General features: G+C 37.6%; 1 protein-coding gene across 4 annotated transcripts in view; it reads right to left on the bottom strand.

The window, feature by feature from the left end:
• The window catches only part of scaper (S-phase cyclin A-associated protein in the ER), a 177,138-nt gene that overhangs the window by 110,928 nt on the left and 39,919 nt on the right, over window positions 1–26,291 (bottom strand). For all 4 annotated transcript variants that reach the window (XM_067435766.1, XM_067435768.1, XM_067435767.1 and 1 more), the window contains 9 exons: window positions 25,903–26,020; window positions 23,581–23,692; window positions 21,718–21,858; window positions 21,447–21,602; window positions 21,221–21,363; window positions 19,284–19,365; window positions 19,021–19,173; window positions 16,157–16,264; window positions 407–543 (listed from right to left, as the gene is read on the bottom strand). In XM_067435766.1, the coding sequence (XP_067291867.1) occupies window positions 407–543; window positions 16,157–16,264; window positions 19,021–19,173; window positions 19,284–19,365; window positions 21,221–21,363; window positions 21,447–21,602; window positions 21,718–21,858; window positions 23,581–23,692; window positions 25,903–26,020 (1,150 nt within the window). The remainder of the gene's footprint in view (window positions 1–406; window positions 544–16,156; window positions 16,265–19,020; window positions 19,174–19,283; window positions 19,366–21,220; window positions 21,364–21,446; window positions 21,603–21,717; window positions 21,859–23,580; window positions 23,693–25,902; window positions 26,021–26,291) is intronic.

Raw genomic sequence — 26,291 nt, 5'->3', positions numbered from 1 at the left:
ATTACTATTGATTTTCTTTGATACTTCATTTAAAAATCAATAGTTGGAAGAGAGAAAAACAGGCATGCTTTACACATACTTTAACATACTATTGTACAGTAGAGAAGCCTTCAGTTTTGGCAGCATGGTGGCAACCAATTAGGAGAAAAGCTCTTAACAGGTGAAAGTGGGGGAGTTGTGGGGAGGGGCTAACAGATCGATTCTCACTTTTTCTTCCCCAATCACAGAGAGTGGCCATAAATTAAGCTCATCAGTGTTGCGGTGTGGACAGCCAGGATGCACATCGCCTCTGCTCTCCATCTCCTTGTCACTCATAAAGCTCTCATAAGCAACAGCACCACGCTTCAGCCACACAGTGTGAGGGAGATAAGGAAAAGAAAGAGAGAAGAGAATGTGATCGCATCACCTTGAGTTCATGCGAGCCCGCAGTTTCTTGGCCTTTTTCCGAGCTTTCTGTCTCTCTTCTCCATCTTTTGCGCTGTCGGAGGGCACGCTGCTGTCGGTCACAATGTCTACGATGTACTTTTTTTGAGAAAGGTGTTCCTGAGAAAAAAAAAAAGAAAAAAAAAAGAAAAGACAGATTATGTAAATGCTTTCATATTAGAGCTTTTATTGCATATTTTGAGTTTTCTAAACATTGTTTAGGTAACGTAACAAGTAACATGCATTACTTTTTTCAAGCTACAAGCTACAGTTCCTTTCAATTCCGATTTCGTTTTAACTCCTACGGTGGCCAATTTAGTCCAAGATGAACATGGCTTCCAGTTCGATCTCGTTCATGACTGCCATCGAGTGTTAAAACGCGAAAAGCGAAGCTTGAATTTACGGGTATGTCCCTCTTTGACTAATGTACTTTCAAGATGGAGGGGCAACATGGCGACCGGCATTCGAACCCCTCACCCGTATGTATTTTCAATGGCATATTATAAACTTACCAGAATACTTTATTACTTGAAAGAACTAAATATACATTAATGAGCACATATATTTTTGAAAGAACTAAGTGTTTTTAGCTAAGAATAAACAAAAAAAGTTACACAGTGTAGCTTTAATGTAACAAGTAACTTGTTTCCTTTGTAGTTTATACAATTACACCTCAGTTACTTTTTCAAATAAACTGATGGTGACAAAAAGCCACAAAAACAAACTTTACTTTACCTTCAAAAGACACAATGTGGCAGGTTTTAGAGAAATACATTTAAAGGTGCACTATGTAGTATTTTTGCTGTAAAATATCCAAAAACCACTAGGCCGGTGTTATACCGTGAGGTGAAGACCACATTTCCCCAAACTCTAAAGTCAATTTTGGCGCCATCAAACTACACCTTTGTTTTGAATAGGCGATCTCTAGCGGACGGAAAAATTACATAGTGCAGCTTTAATTCCCCAGTATAGCTTCTGAATTTGTGTGCACACCAGTATTACTATTAATTACTTTTACTTTTTATATTAAGTTTTCATTTAAGCTTTATTTTTAGTAATTTTGTTATTATGGCTTTTATTCTTTTATTTTATTAAATTAGAGCTTTAATAATGTTAGTACTGCAGCCAGTGTTGTAGTCCAGTCACCAACTGTCGAGTCCGAGTCGAGTCTCGAGTCCCAGTGTTCCGAGTCGAGTCCAAGTCCAAGTCACCAAAGAAGAGTCGATTCACCATTACCTGAGTTTGAGTCCGAGTCGAGTCTCGAGTCCCAGTGTTCCGAGTCGAGTCCAAGTCCAAGTCACCAAAGAAGAGTCCGAGTCGAGTCAACATTACCTGAGTTCGAGCCCGAGTCGAGGCTCGAGTCCCGTGTTCGAGTCCAATTAATTATACTTTAAATGATCATTTATTTCTGTGATGCAAAGCTGAATTTTTAGTATCATTCCTCCAGTCTTCAGTGTCACATGATCCTTAAGAAATCATTATAATAATGATGATTCATTATTAAAGTTGGAAACAGTTCTGCTGCTTAATATTTTTTCATAACCTGTGATACTTTTTTATAATACTTTGATGAATAAAAAATAAATTAAAAAAAGCAAATGTTTTAAAAATAGAACTACTTTGTATCAACAATATACACTACTGGTCAGTAATTTGGGGTCAGTCATTTTTTTCTTTCTTTTTTTGAAATAAATCAATAATTTTATTGAGCAAGGATGTGTTAAACTGATAAAAAGTGACAGTGAAGGAGATTTATATTATTTGAAAATATGTTTTTATTTTGAATAATTCTTTTGAACCTTTTATTCATCGAATATATTAGGCAGCAGAACTGTTTCCAACACTCATAATAAATCCTCATATTAGAATGATTTCTGAAGGATCATGATCACTGAAGACTGGAGGAATGATCCTGAAAATTCAGCTTTGATCACAGAAATAAATGATCATTTAAAGGATAATACATTAAAAAAAATATTTTAAATTGTAATAATATATCACAATATTACACTTTTTTTTCTGTATTTTTGTCAAATAAATGCAGGCTTAATGAGCAGAAGAAACTACTTTCAAAAACAATACAGCAATGTGTCCAGACCTTTAGCCTGTACTGTATGTAGGCAAATACATTTGAAAGGATTTTATTTGCTGCTTCCATAGACACATTTGTGTATTTTACAAACTATAAATGTATTATTTTGCTATAAATTATATGTATTTAAATATCTGAATGAAATCTAAAATAACCATAAAGGGGATTAAGCGCTGCGCGCGTCCGTCTTTGGCTCAGCGCCAGCCATTGCAGAAAACACAGTTTGAATCTGGCAGTTATGTCCCGTCACTGTATATTCACATGACATCACATGACGTCTGATGCCAAATAGGCAGACATCGCCCAACCCTAGCTTCCTCTGTTTATTATCATATATGCATTAGTCAATAATAGTTTCTGCATTTCCTAATGACAACATTTAGCCCGCAAATAATGCAGGAGAATGCGGTGTAAAGTGAGTGACATCAGTGAGTGTGTGGTCAAGCAAGGAGAGCGAGCGGTGGCAGTGTCTGTGAGGGGAAAAAAGATCACGGTTCGCGGCTGGTCTTGGAGCCCGAAACAGGAAAAGTGTAACATCTTATATCAAATTTTATAACCTATTTACTCAGAAACAACGTAAATCATTTGATGAATCCTCAACTCCGATTTTATATCCTTGAGACTCGAGTCCAAGTACGAGTCATCATTTCGCGAGTCCAAGTCGAGTCACGAGTCCAGAGAACGGAGTCTCGAGTCGGACTCGAGTCCAGAGAATAAGGACTCGAGTCCGAGTCCAGGACTCGAGTACTCCATCACTGACTGCAGCTTATTTCAGTAAGTTGCCATTGCAGCCTTTCTCTTTTTTTTAAGTTTTAAAACATTTTGAACCCAAAACTTATTTTAGCTTTAATTTACTGTACATTTTTCAGGAAAAGGGCATATAAATCAAATTCGTTTTTGAGTTTTTTTTGTTTTGTTTTTTTGTTTTGACTCAAACATATCAATTGAGAACAAACAATATGGACGCCATTTGGAAGCAAACATGCCACGTGTGCTCAAATGCATGAAAGGATGAGAAGGCTTAACCCTTTAAAACTTAACTAGGGTCTTAGTGACCCGGGACATCAGTGACTTAGGACATCATTCACTAACCTCCTCCTCATCCTTTTTTAAAGTTAGACTTCAGACTTGTTATTATTCCTCAGTCTATTCATTATAAACAATATACAAATAATTTTATTTTGTAAGAAATGCCTGTTTTCACAATTATTATTTTTGTAAAAGCTGTGTAGGGTCTCTAACGACCCGAGGTGTGTAAGAGTGTAAGTATTTTTTTAAGAAAAAATTTGTCTTTGATGACCACAAGGTGGAAACATCTGATACACAATTAAGAAGTGACGTTTCACTCATAGTTACCACAGGCACAAAACAAGAGAACAGAAAAATTCATCAGCAAAACCTGAAATAGCTCAGAGATTTACTGCAGAGCAAGAACTGAACAGAATCAGATATTAGTGTCACTGTCACTGATGGTGGATCTGGTGATGAAGCTGTCAGCGATCAAAATATTGTTTTTGAAGATGTTGAAAATGATAGTTTTGAGAATATGTTTGAGATGGTGAATATGAGGCAGATGCTGAATGTACTGGGAAATGAGCTCTGATGAGGACAGTGATGACGGTATAACACATCTGCTCAAACTGACCCCATACAAGCTCCAAAAGGAAACTAAATATGCTTTATTTTATTCTTCTGTAATTGTTAAGCTAATATCAAGAGTTTTATATTAATCTCAACAGGTGCAGATCCATCCATGTTAGATATAGATCCGGGTGGCTAAAGACCCGAATATGTACAAATGAATGGCGAAAAATTTATCAAAGTTTGTTTTAACTAGCCCATATTTTGCCAAAATAAATGCACATTAAACTCATTACAGCTCCACAGACAGACGTCTCGGTTCAAAGCCACGTGCATCTAGAAAAGTCCCTACAGGACAATGGAATGGGGACACATGGGCGTGTCAGAACGGAGTGACAAGAGAAGAGATCAAACATCAAAACGTCAAATCCGCAGGACCTCTCCACATAGCACATGTCCAACGGCAGGGCTTCAACTCCCACAATAGATGTAAAGTGGAGCACCTCCATTGAAAGAGCAGGTGTTAAGATCTTTGTGTGGCATGTAGAGTCCTCCCGGCCCAGGCATTGTGCTCCACAATTATGAAGGCATCTCCTCTATTCGCTGCTGGCATTAATGCGGCGGAAGTGCTGAGGGGGGAGAGAGGTATAGCTTTCCGTCTCTTTCTGATGATGCCGATATTTCCATGGAAAGAAAGACGGATGTAACTCAATTTCGGACGACGTGATGCATGTGCCAGAAAGCAATTATCCAATTATTCTGTCATCCGGCACCTCGGAGGATGGGAGCAGCGGGTGAGATAGATAAGAGTTCCCACTCTGAGTCGATACTTCAGAGGCCGTATGCTAAAGGAGGATGGGAGCCAAAAACCTACTAGGTTGATTTTGGAGCTCTTCAGATACGCAGGTACATGCACTGGATGAGGCAAACACATAACCTGGTTCCTCCTTCAAGTTACAGTTACAAATGTAGACCAGCTGTCAGAATAAATGGCATTCAATGTTTTCGGCCCTGTTGATGGTAGAAGAATCTTTCCAGTGTTTACCGTTATTTATTCAACAGCTCTTTCTGGTCCTCGAATCTGATTGGCTGTGAGACTTTTCCAGCCGTGCAATATTCTCCCAGTGTCATCACGCTACTTGCGATGATTGTCATGGCGGTTGAGAAAATTTTGAGAAAATGTACAAATACACCGGAAAAAAATTATTCAGGCCCTTTATAGATGACCCATTTAAATTCTGTCCATTTTACTTAAACATGTCTAATTTTGTCTCAACTTAATTTAACTGTGTTCAATCAACCTAATATATTCCATTTAAAACAGACTGACTGCATGAAATATTTGTCCTGACATAACTAACTGGCAGTGGATCTGTAGTTCCCAGTATGCTTTGCAAGGGACTATGTTAGGAGAGTAAATTTAGGGATTAAAGTGTTATTTTATGTGTTTTCAGTAAAGGGAAAGATATTGTTAGTTTACAGTCGTGGTCAAAATTGTTGGTACCCCTGATAAATATGATCAAATATGGCTGTAAAAAAATTATCTGCATTGTTTATCCTTTTGATCTTTTATTAAAAAAAAATCACAAAAATCCAACCTTTCATTTAAGTATGATTATACAAATAATTGACAATGGGGGTAAATCACATTATGAAATAAAAGCTTTTCTCTAAAACACATTGGCCACAATTGTTGGTACCCCTAGAATTTTAAATGAGCAAAATCTCTAAAGTATATTTACAATAATATTTTTTTTTTTAGCACACCAAGGTGACAAGGAACATGAAATTGTCCAGCTAGGATGTCTTGTTTCACAGGAGTAGAAATATAAGGAGGCATAAAAGCCAAATTCCCGTAATCATTTATCACAATGAGTGGAACCAAAGAATATAGTTCTGATGTGCAGCAAAAGATTGTTGAGCTTCACAAAATAAAAAGAGGCCGTAGGAAAATAGCTAAAGCACTGAAAATCCCCATTTCCACCATCAGGGCAATAATTAAGAAGCTCCATTTAACTAAAGATGTTACAAATCTGCCTGAAAGAGGACGTGTGTGTATATTGTCCTAATGCATGGCGAGGAGGAACGTTTGAGTGCACAAAGACTCTCCAAGGATCACAGATGGAGAATCGCAGAGATTAGTTGAGTTTTGGGGTCAGAAAGCCAAAAAAAATCAAAAATCAAACAACCCCTACATCACCACATGTTGTTTGGGAGGGATTCAAGAAAAATACTCCTCACTCATCCAGAAACACACTCCAGCACATTCAGTTGTCAGACACGACTGGAAAGTCAAAAGGGACTGGGTTCTGTGGTCAGATGAAACTATAAAATAGCTTTTGGCCGCAAATCTACCAGATGGGTTTGGTGCAAACAGGGATAAAAATACCCCATGCCCACGGCTAAAAATACCACTGGATCTTTAATGTTGTGGGCCTATTGTTTTGCTGGAGGTCCTGGACATCTTGATCAGATACATTGTATCATGGATACTAGCACCAAAAGATAAAAAATCAAAACCTGATGGATTCTGCTAGAAATCTTAAAATGGGCCGTGGTTGGATCTTCCATCAGGACAATGATCCAAAACAAACATCAAAATTAACACACAAATGTGTCACTGAGCACAAAATGAAGCTCCTGCCATGACCGTCCCAGTTTCCTGACCTGAACCCTATAGACGATGTGTGGCTGAACTGAAGAGAAGAAGCACCAGCATGGATCTGGGAATCTGAAGGATCTGGAGAGGTTCAGGATGGAAGAATAATCTCTGATCTCTATTCAGGTGTTCTCCAAACTCATCAGGCATTATAGAAGAAGACTCAGAGCTGTTATCTTAGGAAAAGGAGGTTGCAAAAAGTATTTAATAAAAGGGTACCAACAACTGTGGCGAACGTGTTTTGGAGAAAAGCATTCATTTCATAATGTGATTTACCCCTCATTTTCAATTATTTTACTTTAATGAAAGGGTTAGATTTTTGTGAATTTTTTCATAAAAGATCAAAAGGATAAACAATGCAGATTTATTTTTTACAGCCATATTTGATCATATTTACCAGGGGTACCAACAATTTTGACCACGATTGTATGTTAATGTTCAGTTATGTTGGACATTGAGCAGTTTCTTTAATTTTGTGGTTACCATTATGCAGAAGAGTGGTGCCTGTGTTTAGGCTGTGGGCACTTAATTATTTTTGTATTTCATTTCTGAAAATATGCTTGTTGTTATTTAAACGTTTTAAGGGTAAATTAAATTGATAAATGTGTTCACCTCACATAATAAACTTTTATAATTTTAACATAACATAATTAAGTAAAATGCCCACATTATGTAACAGTGACAAATTTAAATGATTTGTATTTACTCAAAAAAATTGTCAACTCTACTTGAATTTCTTTTGTTCATATAACTAAATTGTTATTTGTAAAAATTGCTCAATATAGTTGTGTGCCACCACCTGACACATCTTTAAAGAAAAATTCAACAAGTACTTTTTTTGAGTGTACTACTGTTGTTGTCACGTTTTAAACGTTTTTTTAGGCGACAATGTAGTTGTTTAGACCTCAAATATGACGTATACAAACATAGCAGCTATTTCACAATTGTTTTAGATGCTTCACAGATGCGAGCTCCAGGTGCGACCGTTAAGCACTCATGTACCCGCAGAGATCAGCTTCATCTCGACTAGTCCTTCGGGATTTTGCCGCTGGCTCTTATGTAGATAGTGGTTAAACATGAGATATAATTCATTTGCGGTATATAAAACAGGCAATCTTGGGGTTAAGGGAAAAATAAAGTTTCATAACTTTATATTTAGGCAATAGTTAACTCAATCCTGTACTAGAGCGCTGCTTTTGTACATTTGCTTGTTTATTTTTATAATGGCTATTATTCATTTAGATATTTTGTTTAATAAATATTATTTTATAATAATAATATGCCGTATCAGTTAATAAAATAACCTTGCATATACCATATACCTTGATCGATTGACCTAAAGAATGAAAGCTATATCAAATGCAGGTAATAAAACTTTTACTAAAAAATTTATTCGATCTCTCTCATAATACTCTACTCTTCATAATACAATAAGCTTTAATGAAGCGATTCAATGTTCCTTCGTAATTAGTTCTAAAGTGACGTTTGAGAACTAGTAACGGAGGCTTGGCCACAACTGTTAAACTGTCAGAGAGATTTAAATCCATGGAGGAAGAAACTACTTCCTTCCTCTATGGATTCAAATCTCTCCGACAGTCTGAGTTTGATCGCTGATCTCTCTGATTTTGATCATAATAAAAAGCACCAAAAGAGGGTTTTTCAAACCCTTCTCTTTCAAAACCCTTTTCAAAGTGCCATCAAACTGTTGTATAAGCGCAATATCACACTCGTACCCGTGCAATATCGCTGTATATATATATATATATATATAGCTGTGATATCACACAGCTACTCGTGTGATACATATATCAAAGTCATGAAGTGCATTTACAGGCACTATAAAAGTTTGGTTTTAGTCAGAATAAAGCAATAACTTCTCAAAAACTCACTTAACGGGTTAGTTCGCCCAAGAAATAAAATTCAGTCATGAATTACTCAAGTCGTTCCAAAACCCATAAGACTTTAGTTCATCTTCGGAACACAAATAAATATCTTTTGGAAGAGTCAAAGTAATAGTTGCGCAGGGAGAAAAAGCACTCCGATTTCAAATTTATGTTCCGAAGATTAACAAAAGTCTTATGGGTTTGGAACAACATGAAGGGGAGTAATTAATGACAGAATTTAAGTTTTTGGATGAACTAACCCTTTAAATAGTTTATACCGACTGATTATACATTACTGTTGGGACTAAAGGTGCAGTCACATTAGCAAAAATTTTGTGAAATTTTACAGACCCAAAAAAGTTCCTTGACTTGTCAATAGTGTAGCGTGTAGCGATGTATGTAGCACAGCTCACACAAGAGTCACTTTCAAACCAAGCAGCATTTTATTGGTCAACATTTCAATCCGTGTGACCATCTTGAACCAATTCTGAAATCTGAGTGGATAATATTCTGAATTTCGCTCGTAAAAATTCGCAGAACCACGGTAAATGTGACCACACCTTAACAGATAATGCAATTGCTGCTTTCCTTTGTCATGTTCATACATTAATCTGACTATAATTGGTGTTTGCTTCAAAAGATTGATGTATAAAATGTATTTAATGAAACATACACAGATCGTTCAGGCAATCCTTTACTAAAGGATGACACAGCTCATGTCATTCCTGTATGACTTTGTGTCTTTTTTTGTCCATACGAAGAAAGTCAATGGGGTCCAACATTGATTTGACCTCAACTCTATAAAAATTATCTTTGTTCCGTAGTAAAAAAAAAGTCATAGGTTTGTAACGGCATTGAGGGTGAGTAAATTATGACAGAATTTTCAGTTTGGGTGAAGTATCCCTTTAAAATAAAAGTCTGGGTCAGCGCCAACCTATCCAACATATCGGGCGACTTGAGTTTGAGTCTTAGTTTGCGGACCTTTCCCAATCCCAATGTCATCCCCCCTCTCTCTCCCACTTCGCTTTCGGTCTGCTTACAGTCCTATCATAATAAAAGGCACCAAAACACCAAAAAAAAATCTTAAAAGATAAAAGTCTGGGACTTTTAACCTGTTTTATCGTCCATGTCAGAACGGCATCATTCATGTCTTGGGCCAACGGTGAGGGACGAGTTATGTACTCAATAAGGATGAGAAAATAACACATAAGGAGGTGGAGCGAAATGAACATTTGCACAAACATCAGCTCTTCGTTTCATCCAACAGCTCTTCACAGGGTCCATTAACTTTGAACAATAACGAAGCGAACAATAACTAAGTTTTAACGACCACAGCGCAAAACAACCTCGAATGCTTGACACCTGTCCTTAATGAATTAGTTTGAGACAAATGTGACAAATTGCCATACGGACCTCCGTTTGAAATCTGTACATTTGCATCATATAGTGTTTCAAATGGATGAGTGATCTTGTGTGTGTGCTTGAGGGGGCATCTCCCCCGTGTCCCTCGGGAACAGGAGTCGAGCCCTGCAGTCATAACCATTGCCTCCCTGTGGCCAGAGAGGCATCTGTTGAGTAATCTCTCTGAAAGGCGATCTACTTTGCCTGCCGTTCACTTAATGGGATTGTTTCTATAACACCTCAAAGACGTGCACCATCTTGAGATTATAAAGAGAGGTTTGAAGGAGAGGGGAGCGCCGCAAAAACAGATCTGTAAGGAGACCAGGGCTGGAGCTAAGCTCATAATGTGCAAGTGAACCCGAAGTATGGAAAACCATTATGGCAATAGTCATTTGCTTCAACAGTCTGAGACTTGATTAGAATTTAATTAAAGAATATACTTTAAGAGAAAAATCATGTCGTAACACCACTGCTCTGGATTTACAGAAAAAAAAAGTTTTTCTAAATGTGACCCTGGACCACAAAACCAGTAATAAGGGTCCATTTTTGGAAATTTAGATTTATACATCATCTGAATGAACAAGCTTTCCATTGATGAATGGTTTGTTAGGATAGAACAATAGTTGGCCGAACTATTTGAAAATCTGAGGGTGAAAAAAGAAAAAAGAAAAATCGAAACATTGAGAAAATCGCCTTTAAAGTTGTCCAAATGAACTCCTTAGCAATGCATATTACTACTAATAATACATTTTTGATATATGTACGGTAGGAAATGTACTTAATATGTTCATGGAACATGATCTTTACTTAATATCTGAATGATTTTTAGCATAAAAGAAAAAATAATTTTTACCCATACAATGCATTGTTGGCTATTGCCACAAACCCGTGGAACTTATGACTGGTTTTGTGATCCAGGGTCACAAATGATTTTGGTCTTTCAAAATCGGTAAAAATAGTCAGCTCACTTTGATGAATATTAGCAAGTCTCAGAAAACACAAACTCTAAAGTATCGGCAATATTAATAGTAATGCTTTCCTTAAAAAAAAAACGACATTAAAAATGTATGCTCTTGAAAAAAGGACAATGTGACATATGACGACCTATCAAATTCGATGGACAGGTGATGGACTGGTGTCCACTTGCACATGGTGTTAATAGGAGACTTGAGAGATATAAAAAGTGACAGAGGCCAGCCCGTGGGCTAGAACACCTAAAAAAAACACAGTGCTTTATGTGGGGCGTAATGAGAGACAACTCAAAACATCACAACTCTGCCGATGCTCAGGGGCCATGGTGAAGCGCTCATCGTCACACTGATACATGTCCCATCCTCCACTCTTTTGTGTGACACAAAAGAGCCGGCAAAAGATGTCTTTCCCCCAATGTGAAACAGACAGCTGTTTGTCATTCAGGTACAATGTAAAGACAGAAGGTATAAGGTAACCACACAGAAAAATGTGACTTGTACATCCCTTGAAGGATGACATTCTAACCTTGGATGCATCATTTGACATAACGACTTTGTTTTGAAAGAAGTTCTGAGGACAATGAAGGAAAGGACTGCTATATTTTGAGTAATATACAAACTAGTAAGTTCTACTTTTATGTTTTAGTGGTATAAGTAAAACAACATTATTATTATTATTATTATTATTATTATTATTATTAATAGCATATTATTAATAGCATATACGGCATATATATTAAATGCAATATTAATAATTAAGATAATAATGAATAGTTTAGCAATTGAAAAAAATACAAGCAATTTTTTAAAATTAAATTAATCACATATCAAATTTGGCTGAGAAATTACTCCCAAAAGATATGGGGGTCATCTAGCCTGACAAGCCAGACTCACATCAAGATGTTTGGTCTGGAAACTCACCATAGGCAGGGCTCAATCCGAGGGGCGGGATAAACGGTTGTCTTTCAAACTCCCTCTGCACGCGATAGGATAGCGGTACACCAACCGGAGCAACGAGGGTGAAGGGGAGCTCGCTCCTCGCTGACTGATTAAACATTCGCCGTATCCGGTCGGCTAAACTCCGAACACATCTTCCCTTTTTAAGAATGACTTCAGTGCCGCTCTTTGTTCTTTTCTCAGAGGAAAGCTTAACTCCAAGTCTTCCGGAGGCGCGGGCAGAGCTGATTCGAAAGACCGCCGCAGTTCGCCAGTTTCTGTGTTTACTAGAAGACTGTGTTACTAGAAGCACGCAAACGCAACTCGGCCGTCGTCATTATGGCCCCGCCCGCCGACTCTATAGCCTACCTATACGATTTGATTGGGCCGTCCAGATTCTGAGGAATACAGCTCAGATAGGAATTGAGAGTTGCTAGACCACACTTGCGGGCAAATTAAATTTGCTGCCGCTAGGGTGCGTCTAGATTTCTAGGCTAGGGGTCATCACTGTGTTGAATGAGAAACACATAGCTTTAAAAAAAGCTTTAAAAATATTAAATTGCTTTTATTTGATTCAACAGAATTTATTACACATAAACTTTCGATTTTTTTTTCAGAAGCTTTGTGTTTCGATATATTTACAGACCAAAACCGTTTAAAAACTGTGATGACAAGATTGACTGGCCAGTTTATGGTCAAATGACAAAGGACAGAGCAAAGACGCAATTGTATGACATGATAGTATGTCCAAAAACTTTTCTACTCTTCTGCTACACACTCAAAAGAATGTACTTTTTATTCAAAAAAAAGAGTACATACTTTTAAGGCATGGTACAAGCAGGCGAATTGGGGCGTCGCATAAGTCTTTGAGTCATTCATTCGAATCTTTCAAACTGCTGATTCGTTCAGGAATTAAGTAAAGGGCTCTCCCAGTGCATCCTGGTGCCATGTGTTCCCCAGGTAAGGGACACACGCGCACCCAGCCATCCATGTGATGTACAAAAAAAAGGTGATTGATCAGACCAGGCCACCTTCTTCCATTGCTCCGTGGTCCAGTTCTGATGCTCACGTCCTACCGTTGCCGCTTTCGGGCAGTGGACAGGGGTCAACATGGGTACCCTGACTGGTCTGTGGCTATGCCACCCCATACACAACAAACTGCGATGCACTGTGTATTCTGACACCTTTCTATCAGAACCAGCATTAACGTCTTAAGCAATTTGAGCTACAGTAGCTCGTCTGTTTGATCAGACCACACGGGCCAGCCTTCTCTCCCCACGTGCATCAATGAGCCTTGGCCGCCCATGACCCTGTCGCGGTTCACCACTGCTCCTTCCAAAATGTTCACTTGCAGCCTAATACCGTTATATCCCACCCACTAACAGGTGCCGTAATAAAGAGATAATCAGTGTTATTCACTTCACCTGTCAGTGGTCATAATGTTATTTCTGATCAATGTAAATATGAGACCAAAAAAATCATACAAGGTATTTGTGCCTTGACATTTTAGGGGCATTCTACAGGATTCATGACTCAGTAAGTTGTTTCTTTAAATCATGTTCATCACCAACCAACTGTATGAAATGTAAGATGAACTGCATAGCTCTGGGGTGTTAATTATTTTATGTTTTATATATTCAATATGGTCAATATAATATATTTCTATTGAATACATGTATATATATAAAATATACAACACAAGTCTGGATTTAAATCCATGAGCCAACCACTAGGCCATGACTCTGACAAACTGTGATATTTTAGCTGGAATAACTCAACATTCAGCTGTTTCTCTTCCTGATCTGGCGTCAAAGGTTGAGGATAAATAAAGCTCCTATGTGTCAAACACAACGGGCCTAGAGCGGCGATATATCACATTAAACCAGAACAGATGACAACCAATAAAGGATAATATAGAGTCCAAGAGGCAATCCAAGTGTCCTGCAGCCACACTGATCCATTGCTGTTGATAATCGCTGTATTTTCAATTTAACTCCAGAGTCTTTTAAATAGCGAAATATGACTAAATACGAGGACAGACGGAGGCTCTGGACCCGCTTCCGCTGAAAAACTACGTTGTGACCTCTGCACAGTTCAGCCAACCATCTTAGTTTTAATTAAAAATCTTTCATAACGGCAAGAATTATGGAAGTGCCGACTGGAAAATAGTTGGCGGTTGTGTGAATGAAATACTGCACACCAAAATGAGCAAAGACATAAATAAGGAGCACCGGAGCGTCCATGGCAAGACTATCCAAACAAGTCCTGTGGCCAGGTTTCCTTAAAACGCAGCAACTGTGAACGAATTACCAAAATTGCACATTTTGACATATATTGCTTATAAACTCCTAGAGAAGAGAAAATATTAGTAGGAAGTTCTTTTCCAATAAGAGCCAAGGACACGGTAATGAACTCTAGGACAAATTTACAGTGCAGACACCCTGAAGTTTCCAATTTTGCTAATTTTGCTGACTGTTACAGATTGCGGCGTATAAATCACAGGTAAACGGTTTCCTTTTTTATGTAAACCAAATGAACGCCGTTTAAAACTAGTTCCACGTGAACAGTTAATTCAATTAAATACATCAAGCTCCACAATTCAGACAGGCTTCATTAAGTCAGCCGCACCTGACGCGGCGCGGTTGCTAGACGTGGCGCGGTGGCTCGACTGTGTGTTTATCACACTGTCAGGCAGAGAAAAAAGGTGGCTTCGGCCAAGGCTAATGATTTAGAGGCAGCACCGGGGGTTTAAATATGACTCGCAGAAAAAAAAAAAGGTTCGAATGAAGGAGGTCCAGGGGCCAAAGGTGCGACATATAGCACCAACAGTTGTCAGCCGTACAAAGAAGCCCAGTGTTAAAGCCAATCTCATATTGCGGTGAGAGATCCCGCATTTAACGAGCCGCGTTCAGGGGAGAGGCACTCTGTCAAGCCCAGAGACAAGGCAGGGTGATCTCACCCCACGCCACACACACACAAACACTATTAGTGTTGATTCGCTCGAAGCCTTTTATGGTCCCACAAAACAGGGAAAATATGGGAAAGTTGCTGTTGATCCTCTCAACCTTTACAGATATGATAAATTATTTGCAAAATCATAAAATGAAATGTACACCCTAAAAATGAAGTTGAATGTGTGTGTGCGCTGTTTGTGTGTCTGTGAGAAACATGAGCATGAGTGAAATTATTTACATGAAGTATATATATATATATATATATTACCTTTGAATTAATATAATTCATTATAAATATAAAGATTCAAATTTGTAAACAAGATTAGAATTAAGTTTTATATTTTGTTTTTATTTTATTTATAATAATTATATAATTAATAATAATAATAAAAAAATTGGGTGGAATTTTGGGGGAAATGAAAAACAAGCCCATTGGATCCAGAATTATTGTTACATTTTATTATATGTTGTTATAATTATGATATATACACACACACACACACACACACACACACACACACACACACACACACACACACACACACACACACACACACACACACATACATACATACATACATACACACATGCATATATACACAATATCTCACACACTTTTTTATATGCAACATCCCAAATTGAAACATTTTACAAGTTTTTAAGGTATATAAAAAAATTACAGTTTGTTTGCTTTCATTCTACATCTTTTTAAACAATAATTCTGGATATAATGGGCTTATTTGTCATTATTTAAATGTTTTCTTAATGTAAATTTTTTGTAAACGTAAATTATAATAATTATTATTACTAATTATTATAATAATAATTAGTAAATAATTAGTTTGTTATATATAATATTTATTATAATAATTAATATAATTTAATATAATATAACTAATATAAATGTTAAATAATAAATAACCATTTTTGATTAAAACTTTTGATTTAAATTTGTTTCTCAATTTGGCATTTTAGAATAATATTTGTCTTTTATTATATATAATAATGATTATAACAATTAATATAGTATAATATAATATAATATAATTGAATATGATATAATGAACATACATTTAAATAATAAATATCTTTAAAAATATTTAAACGGTTTAATATTTTATAATAATATTTGTGTTTTTTAATGATCTTATTATACATTTATTAGAATGTAATGTACATGTAATTCATACATGTAATAAGCATCAAACTCTCCCAAACCCTGGTTTCTTCAGTGTTTTTTAGTGGGGGAAACTCACCACCTCCTCGTCTGACAGCTCCCGCCCTTGAATGCTGCTGCTGTCCCGCACTGCCTGCTGGTGCCCCTTACCCTTAATGTGACTGAACAGGTGGACCTCAGAGGTGATCTGCAACACAAACACAGAGGCCGGAGACCGTGTGAGGCGAGTCGCCAAATAAAAAGCCATAGGCCAGAAACATACCAATCTACTACACAATACTTTTCAGCCTCATTCATACACTGACAGTTCTCAGGTGTCAAGACATATGTCCCAACCCTTTAAAGCTACATATGATCCCTTGATCCTGACAGACACATCTCATAAGAGCTAGAAAATCAGAAAACACTGATGAATAACTGATAACTAAAATGACTAAAGAGCTTTGACACCTTGGTTTTGAATGCGTCGGCGCCCCAAGCACTGTTTTTACCAGCTCGAATATCACCTCTTGAGTTTGTAGAGCAGCTCACCTGTCCTGAAAACTCAAGAGGTCATGTGAATAGCATCTAAGACTCCTACTCCATTGAATGTCTCTATTATTCATGTAATGGTTCTGTTTGGCATGAGAAACCACACTGGTATAGCTAAGTGCTAAAAGATCTGAGCTGGTAAGCAAAAGGTTGACGGTTCAAGCCAAATCTTGAACTACCACCATCAAAACATCTCTTTATAAAATAGGTTTTGAACTGCATGTGGGTGAGTAGATCACATTTCATTTTTGAGGGAACTTTTCAGATAACCGCAAAGGGTGTAAGGTCCAAACCTCAGAAAAGGTTATCACTTTTGTGCATTTGGAATAGTTCACAAAAAAACTCACTTTCATATTGTTAAAAAACCTGTATGACTCTTTCTGTGGAACAAAACACATGATATTTTGAAGAACGTTTTGGTTTTTATTTCCGATTTTGAACCCATTATTTACGCATGGAACCCAAAAACCACAAAGGTAGTTTAAAATTAATGTACATGAGCTGAACGGAAAGATTTTTCTGTCTTTTTTGAGTTCCACAGATAAATAACATACAGGTTTGCAATATGAGGTTCAGTATTCGACTGAACGTTTCATTTTGAGGTGAAATTTGCTGATAACCTAAAAGGTTGTGGGTTCAAACCTTAAAAATTTAACTTTATCACTGTTGTGCCCATGATCAAAGCAATTAAAGGAATATTTAACCCAAAAATCATTTACTCGCCCTCATATTGTTAAAAAAAAAATATTTTTTTTCTGAGGAACCAAGAAATTAATTTCCTTTAGATGGTTTTGTCCATAGTTTGAAAGTCAATGGGGTCCAAAAATTTCAAACGGCAAAAAGAACAAAGGAAGTTTGAAATGAATCTACACAAGCTGATTGGAATGATTTTTTACTTTTTTGTTTCGCAGAAGATAAACATAACACAGGTTTGCAATATGAGGTTGAGCAAATGACTATTTTCATTTTGTTACAAACATTTCCAATAACCTAAAAGTTTGTGGTTTCAAACCAAAAATAAACTATTGTGCCCATGATTAAAACAATTAAAGGAATATTTCACCGCAAAATAATTTACTCACCCACATATAGTTCAAAACATTTACTACTTCCTACTGAGGAGTGTTATATTTTAGATGGTTTTGCCCATATTATATTACGAAAGTCAAAAAGTACATAAACAAGTAGGGAGAAATTAATCTACACAAGCTAAATTAAAAGATTGTTCAACCTTTTTTGTGTTCCTGCAGAAATTAAACTTCACACAGGTTTGCATTGGTTGAGTAAATGCCAATTTTCATTTTGATGTAAACATTTCCGATAACATAAAAAGGTTGTGGGTTCAAACCTCAAAAAATTAAACTATATCCCTGCTGTGCCCATAATCAAAGCAATTAAAGGAATATTTCACCCAAAAATAATTTACTCGCCCTCATAAAAATTTCAAAAACATTTACAAATTTATTCTGAGGAACAAAAAAAAATTTTTTTTTAGATGGTTTTGTCCATATTATGAAAGTCAATGGGGTCCGAAACTTTCACAATGGCAAAAAGTGCATAAAAGAAGTTTGAAATTAATCTACATGAGCGGAATGGTAAAATTTTAAAATCTTTGTTTTCCATACAAGAACAAATTCACACAGGCTTGAAACGACATGAGGGTGAATAAACGGAGACAGAACATTCCTTTTCCTTTAACCTAATGTTACTCCAAGAGAATTGAACCTGAAAGTGGCTTTGCATGAAAGCGATCAAAGTGAAACATTCGCCGCAGAAATGAACTGAAAAGTGGGAAAGTTTTCCCAATGGCAGGTGAGGACAACAGTATCTGGATGCTTGTGTTGTTTGTCTCCTTTGAGTCCTGGAGTTGAGCCCACACAGGACAGTCTGTGTATAATGTCATTAGCTAGAGTGCTTCCCGCTGACCTAAAGATGATCTCTGGTGTCAGAGCCTGGCCAAGGTCATCTGACATTTTTAACAAGATTTCATTCTCCCCAGCGCTTAATCTGATGTCAGTTTGAAGCTCCAAGGTGTCTGGCCCCAGTTGCAGTAAAAGCTGGGCACGTCAGAGATAAATGCGGCCACTCAAAGATTTGTTGCCTGTCGCTTGAAAAGCATAATCACGCCCAGCTATTAATCTCCGCCTAGAGTTCATGTTTAATTAATGCAGTTAAATTCTCATTTACATGCATTCTCTATGAAAATCCTCTGAATCACCTTGTAGTCTGGTATTTTATGTACTCTGCCTGGCAAAGCAGCAAAGACAGACTGTCCATCCCTGTAGGAATCGTTGCACTCGTGTCTGGAGCGCCCCAGATGTTCCTGAGACAGTATTCCTAGTCGCCTTAACGTTGTTGGTCTTAAACATATTATCAAATTGATCTGAGAGAATCCCATAATGCAGCACCTACCACGACGTTACAGAGCGAGCACTGCTTCTTGCGCTCGTAAGGGGTGAGTTTGGGAGCGTAGTCCGTGTTGGCGTGTCTTCCGCTGCTCAGCTCGGCGGCCTTCTCTTTCCTCTGCTCGATCTGCTCCATGTGTCTACGGCTGCTCTCGTCATGCTGAAAACAAGTTCGACATGCTAGCAGTATTGTCCAAGGTACAGGATTTTCGGAAAAGGGGATAAACACTGAAAAGGGAGTCAGAAATGTGATTACTTATGATAGTTTACCTTCATTTGGATTTTCTTCTGTAGTTCCTCCATGGCTTCCTGCTGAGCAGCACTGAGAGCAGCCAAACGCTCCTCACGGTCCCTGCAGTGTGAATATCAAATAAAACCTATCATGCATATTTATCATGCACATGTCCGTGTTTGATATCAATCCGCAAACAAAGATTTGAATCGCCAATGTCACGTGATTTCAGCAGTTTGGCACGCGATCCGAATCATGAATCAATGCGCTGATTCATAACCGTTTGAATCTTTATTTGCAGTTTGAAAACAAACGCGGAAGAGAAGACAATGCTGAATAAATGTATTTCCGATGCTTCAAGAGATTCTAATCAACTAACTGATGTCACATATGGACTACTTTGATGATGTTTTTATTCCCTTTCTGGACATGGACAATATAGTGTGCATACATTCAATGGAAGAACAGAAAGCTCTCTAACTAAATATAAAATATCTTAAACTGTGTTCCGAAGATGAACGGAGGTCTTACGGGTATCGAATAATAAGGGTAATTAGGGTAAGTAATTTTTGGCAGAATTTTCATTTTTTTGGTGAACTAACCCTTTAAGACATCAGTGTGTCGCCACGAGCCGCATGGTTTAATATGGATTCGTATGTCTATGTGTTTTTTTACTCTCATAGTGACGGTCATAGAAAACCCCATAAGATTCATTTTTCTCACCCCACTGCCAGATAGTTTTTCCCCAGAAAACAAGAAAAAAAATATTGTGTCATTATACTTATCTAGTAAATGCATCTTGATTTAAGAATATTTAGATATTTGGACTGGAAACAAGAAAAAAAAAGACTAAATAAGAAGATAATTTTTTGAAGTGTACGAGCAACGGTTGGACTTAAAAATCTTCATTTGTGTTCTACTGAAGAAACAAACACACCTACATCTTAGATGCCCTCGGGGTAAGCAGATAAACATCAAAATCAAATTTTTGGGTGAACTATCCCTTTAAAATGCCCAACTTTACAGCACAAAAAAAATACGTTTACAGCCTGGTCCAAAAATTGGTTTTGGTCGATACAGCTAATTTTGCCCTTCATGACATCTGTGAGGGGGGTGATTTTATTTTTAACTCATCCGTTTAATTTATATTAAGCCTTTAAGTTATGCATAATTAAGAGTGAGGCCACTTTTGTGACAGGTGGATTGCCACTATGAGCAAGGCCGGCAGGCGTGATTACAGGAATCAGGCACCTCAGCTCAATCTAGACGGTGGATATGCAGGCAGTCTAATGGAAAATAGATATTTTACTTGATAAAGTTTTAAATTAGGATATATGGACCCCATGGCTTTGCTTCAGAAGGCCATTATCAACCCCCTGAGCCATGTGGAGAACTTTTATGATGGATGGATGCACTTTTTTAACGGACCCCATCACTTCCATTATAAAGCTTGGAAGCGTCAGGATATTTTTTAATATAACTCTGATTGTGTGCATCAGAAAGAATAATGTCATACACACCTAGAATGGCTTGAGGGTGACTAAAGCATAGGGTAATTTTCATTTTAAAGTGACCTACTCCTCCAAACCTGTATGAGTTTCTTTTTTTTTTTACTGTTGAACACAAAAGAAGATATTTTGAAGAATGTCGGTAGCCAAACAGTTGACGGCACCCACTGACTTCCATAGTGAGGGGAAAAAAAATACTATGGAAGTCAATTCCTCAACTGTTTGGTTCTTTGGTTCTTTTGTGTTCAGCAGAAGAAAGACACTCATACAGGTTTGGAACAACTTGAGGGTGAATGATGATATAATTTTCATTTTTGGGTGAACCATCCCTTCAAGGGATATAAAGTAAAACATTCCCTAAACCAGGCAGTTTCTCAAAGCCTATTCCTCCCTTGGGGGTTGTTTGCATTGGCCTTGTGTTTTGCTGAATCAGTATTTTGCTCTGTTTGGCAGGACATGATGCTGACCTGGCTCTCTCTCGCGCTGCGTCTTCCCTCGCCCTCTCTTTCTCCTGCCGCTGCTGCTCGATTCTAGCCTCTTGTTCCCGTCTCTTCATCAGAAGCTCCTCCACACGTGCCTGTCGCTCCGCCTCTAATACCCGCTTGCGCTCCTGAAAAACATCACACAATTGCACATTTAAAGCATGAAACAAATATAAGAAAGATAATGGGCAAAACGAGACAAGTTCTATACCTGAACAGCTTCATCCCTGGCTTGTTTTTCTTCCTGCCTCCGCTGGCGTTCCTCCTGCAGCTCATTAAGCCGTTGTTCGTATTCGTTTAGTTTAGCCAGAACATCGTGCCTCTTGTTCTGGGCTTCCAGCGTGTTGATGAATGCGATCTCATTCACCTACACAAATCACCAGCATACTCTTAACACAGAGATTCCCTAATGAACCACGATAGGAATAGCGATATCGCTCGGTTTCACAAATATCAGTTTTAGCCTCTTAGGAACTTCTGACCTTCGCCTCCTCTTCCTGCGCTTTCTTCACGATGGCCTGGAGTTGAAGCTCTCGTTTGAATTCAGCATGAAGCAGCTTCTCCTCCATCATCTTTCTCCTCTGATCCAACAGCTCCTCTTTCCACTTCCTCACCTCCTTCTCCTGTGACCAGGGTATATACAGCAATCCTTAAGTTAAATTTACTACTTTTTAATACCTTTTTTACTACCTTCAGAATATTTTTTAAAACCATCACAACACTGAATTGCAAGTGTTAATCAGGGACCTTTCTATTATTAACACAGATTTTGACACATATAAAATACAAAAAAGAATAGATTTAGAATCGACAGCAGGAGGAAATCTGTTATAAGTTATCATTCAGACACAGTAAAATAGATCTCAACATTCACAAAGGTTGGTTAAGGAGAAGCGTTACTGCATACACATTTGATTTCAATTAATAATTGGTAATTCAGCAATTAAATGATTTAGTGTTTTTTTCCAGCAACAAAACCTGAGCCAAATATTACATTTCTATAACTGTGAGTTGTTGCATTAAACAAAATACTAAAAACTAGTGCTGTCAATCGATTAAAAACTCTAACTAGATTAATCACACATTTAATCAAATTAATGTAGAAACAACATAAAGACAGTATATTTTAAATACTTGTTTAAATGGCATCTTTTTCTGAATGAAGGCCAGTATTACTGATATTAATACAGCTACTGATTTTTTTTTTTACATTAATTATTAGGCTTCAAAAATATAACAGTTTTTAATTTAAGTAAACTTAAAACAATGCTAACATAAACCCATAATAAATGTCATGTTTACTCCTGCCCTTCCTGTCTTAACAGTTAGGAAATATACAGAAATGTAATACAGTTATCAAAGATATATGGAGTCTGCACTGCATAAACTATAAATTAAATAGTTAATCCTTATTAAAGCTACAAAAGTTATTTAGTCAAGAGCAGCGAGTCATTTTCTCTGTTCCCTGACAGGAAGCTTTATTGGCTGCTGTCCCTTTAAGAGCAGACAGACACGCGGATCTCACTGTCTATGGATCGCGCCTTATTCTCTCACAACTCTTTTTGTTCATTTTAGACTTTATATAAATCGTTTAAGATTGCTCTTATGGGGACAGTCGTTATGCTTAGATATGCCTTGAAGTAAGTTTAAAATAAAACGTAAGCCATGCAGCCACTTTCTGTTGAGCGCGCAGTGTTCTGAGATGATGCCGAACGACCACTGAATATGACGTCAGCATCAAACATACGTTGAGACGGAGACGAAAGATCTTTGATTATGTGCCCAGATATGCTAAAGCCCATATCTAAACGAACTAACACGAACGCAGATAGAATTTCAATCAGAATAGGACACCTGATAGTCTGAAAAAATAATACCTATTTTGGAAAAAAATAATACCTATGAGACCACATTTAACACTTTTAATGGCCTTAAATTTGACAATTTTGATTTATCACTTTTTAATACTTTTTAAAACCCCGCGGACACCCTGTGTGACAGAAAGAGCCGCACGAAAAGATCAAATCCCGCCAAAACAGTCTGCAGAAGTCTTGTCAGGAGTGTGAATGACATATGTTAGTGGCCCACTTCGAGTGCAGATACTTAAACATGCGATACTGTCTTAGATCTCACTCCTCTGAAAAGAATAGAGCAGAACAAAAACAAACATATTCTTACCAGCATCAGTTTTATGAGTCTCACCAGGAGTGAATCACCCTGAACGACTAAAATGGCTGTTAAGTGATTCTTTCAACGTCTATGCGAATAGGATTTTCCCCTGTGGCCGAGGCAGGCTCACCGAGGCTAAATGAGCTGTGTCTGCAGGTGTTAAAGGGAAAACATACTCTTTCCATGAGTTTCTGCAGCTTGTGGGTCTTCTCCTCTCTCAGTTTGGCTCGGAGCTGCTGAGCTTTAAGTTGCTTCTCTTCATGTTTCTTCTTCGACTCTGCAATGGTTCTGATAACCAAAAGCAAAACCCGTTTAGATTTCAATCCGTTTTCACATGATATTCAGATGAATTAATTACCAGTGAAACCACAAATATAAATTTATTAAGAACTGCCCTCAAATAAAGATACATCATCAGCATTTATTCAATGCGACGCCAGTGTTTTTTGTTAATTTCAGCCTGACGCAGTTCTCATTTTCACGTCCAGTGCCACATTGTTTAAATAGTTAAAACATCTGTTGCAGTCGTTTTCAGTTGCCTCAAAACAGCAACATTAGTTTATAGTTATAACTATGCCTATTTTTCTTACAAAAACGCATCGCTTCACTTCAGAAGGCCTTTATGAAAGGGTTAGTCAACCCAAAAATGAAAATTAGCCCATGATTTACTCACCCTAAAGTCATCCTAGGTGTATATGTATTTCTTCTTCCAGACGAATAAATGTTGAGTAATATTAAAAAAAAGTCCTGGCTAATCCAAGCTTTATAATGGCAGGGATTGTTGCTCTGTTTTTGAAGTCCATTAAAATGCATCTGTCCGTCAAATAACGTGCTCCACACGGCTCCGGGAGGTTAATAAAGGCTTTCTGAAGTGAATTGATGCGTTTGTGTAAGAAAAATACCCATATTTAAAACTTTATAAAGTAAAATTTCAGCCAGTCACCTTCCGTATTCAGTTTATGGAAAAAGTGTTGAAAGTGCCTCTGAAGTTCAAAGGCTTACACTACCTGTCAGTAGCACATCTTGAAGTCCGAGAAGGCACTTTCAACACTTTTTCACAGAAGGTGATCGGACAGAAATTTTATGAAAAAAGGTTTAAATATGGATATTTTTGAGTATTTATATTTAATATTTAAGTGCAACGATTCGCTTCAGAAGGCCTTTATTAACCTCCCGGAAGCCGTGTGGAACACGTTATTTGACGGACAGATGCATTTTTGTGGACTTCAAAAACAATCCCTGCCATTATAAAGCTTGGATTAGCCAGGACTTTACTAAGCATTTATTCGTCTGAAAGAAGAATGTCATATACACCTAGGATGACTTGAGGGTGAGTAAATCGTGGGCTAATTTTAATTTTTGGGTAAACTATCCCTTTATTCCACTTTTTGGGCTGACATTCACTCCCATTATAATGTTTGGAAGAGCCAGGACATTATTTAAAGGTGGGGTAAATGCTTTCTGGTAACTGTTGTTGTTATTTCAAATCACCAAAACAAACATGCCCCTATCCCCAAAAGGGCCACGCCCTAATTTTGATAGCTCCGCCCCACACATACGTAACCCAGGCAACAACTATAGTGATGATATGGTGAATATCTGCGTGTTACAAATCCAGGTCAAATATTCAATGAAAAAGTCACCCCTTCCATCACAAAAACACAAACCATTCTTATGAACAACTTGATAGTACACGAGCACGACAGTCCAACTAACAAAATATTACAATTATGACAAGATTAAGAGTTATAGCGATCACAAAACACAAAGTTCTCATGAACAACTCGATAGTACACAAGTTTGATAGTCCAGCTAACAACCTATTACAATTATGACCGGATAAGGGTTATATAGATCATGAAAAGAGGAAACAAACATATATTAGGAGTATAGTATCTTGTCGGACACATTCTGCGAGCTGACACTTGAAACAGGCAGTGAGGGGATTTAGATGCTCCATACGGTGTGGAAATGAACGGGTCATTATCATCGCTGAAGTGAGCGACAATCCGATCACAAATGGACAAACAAGCGAACATGACACACAAGCATATTCAAGCAAAAGCCAGCATATATTAGTTCTCGGCCAATGTCCGTTATTATGCGTCTTGTGTTTTGAATAATGACATGCACTGAGCGCTCTCATCTCACCATTATTAGTAGACACGCCCCTTACCTGCTGATTGGCTACAAGTTTGTTATTGCACTCAGCCAGAGTCCGTTTTGACAAACGGTTTTGAAATGACACTTATCCCAGCTTTAATATAACTCTGACTGTGTTCGTCTGAAAGAAGAACGTCATGCACACCTAGGATGGCTTGAGGGTGACATTTTTTAGATGAACCATCCCTTTAAGCAGACATCCTACTAATACTCTAATGACAGCTAGTAGACAGGTAGTAGCAACGTTACTTATAGTTAGTAGAATGTCTAAAGTGGACCATCGAAATAAAGTGCTACCTGCTTCTGTAACAAATGGGAATGTGCGACTTTGTTACCGTTTGCGTGAAGGAGAAGACAGCTTCTCGTGCATGTGAATGCCATGGCCCGGCGGACGGGCTGGCTCCTCCTCCACAATGTCCCCCCAGGACGTGCTCTGACGCCAGGGCTCTCGAGCTGTCAGAAAAGCAAGTGATCCAATAACACATTTACAACAAGTGTTAGACCGATACATCACACCTGTCATTTAGAGATTATCAGCATCCAGTGTTGCAAGAAAAGCATTTTATGTAATTCGATTAAATTGAGTAAATTGAGAGACAGAACTTCCATGATGTCCAGAGGAAAATGCTTGTCCATAGTAAAAAATTAAAAAGGACGACATGCAGTTAGTTATATTGTTTTAAAATGTAACAACAAAAGTACTTTTGTACTACTTTCAAGTAAA

The sequence above is a fragment of the Pseudorasbora parva genome, chromosome 25 (genome assembly GCF_024679245.1).
Source record: "Pseudorasbora parva isolate DD20220531a chromosome 25, ASM2467924v1, whole genome shotgun sequence".
In the NCBI taxonomy this organism is placed as follows: Eukaryota; Metazoa; Chordata; class Actinopteri; order Cypriniformes; family Gobionidae; genus Pseudorasbora; species Pseudorasbora parva.
The sequence above is the reverse complement of the archived record's forward strand: the minus strand, read 5'-3'. Positions and strand labels throughout refer to the sequence as shown.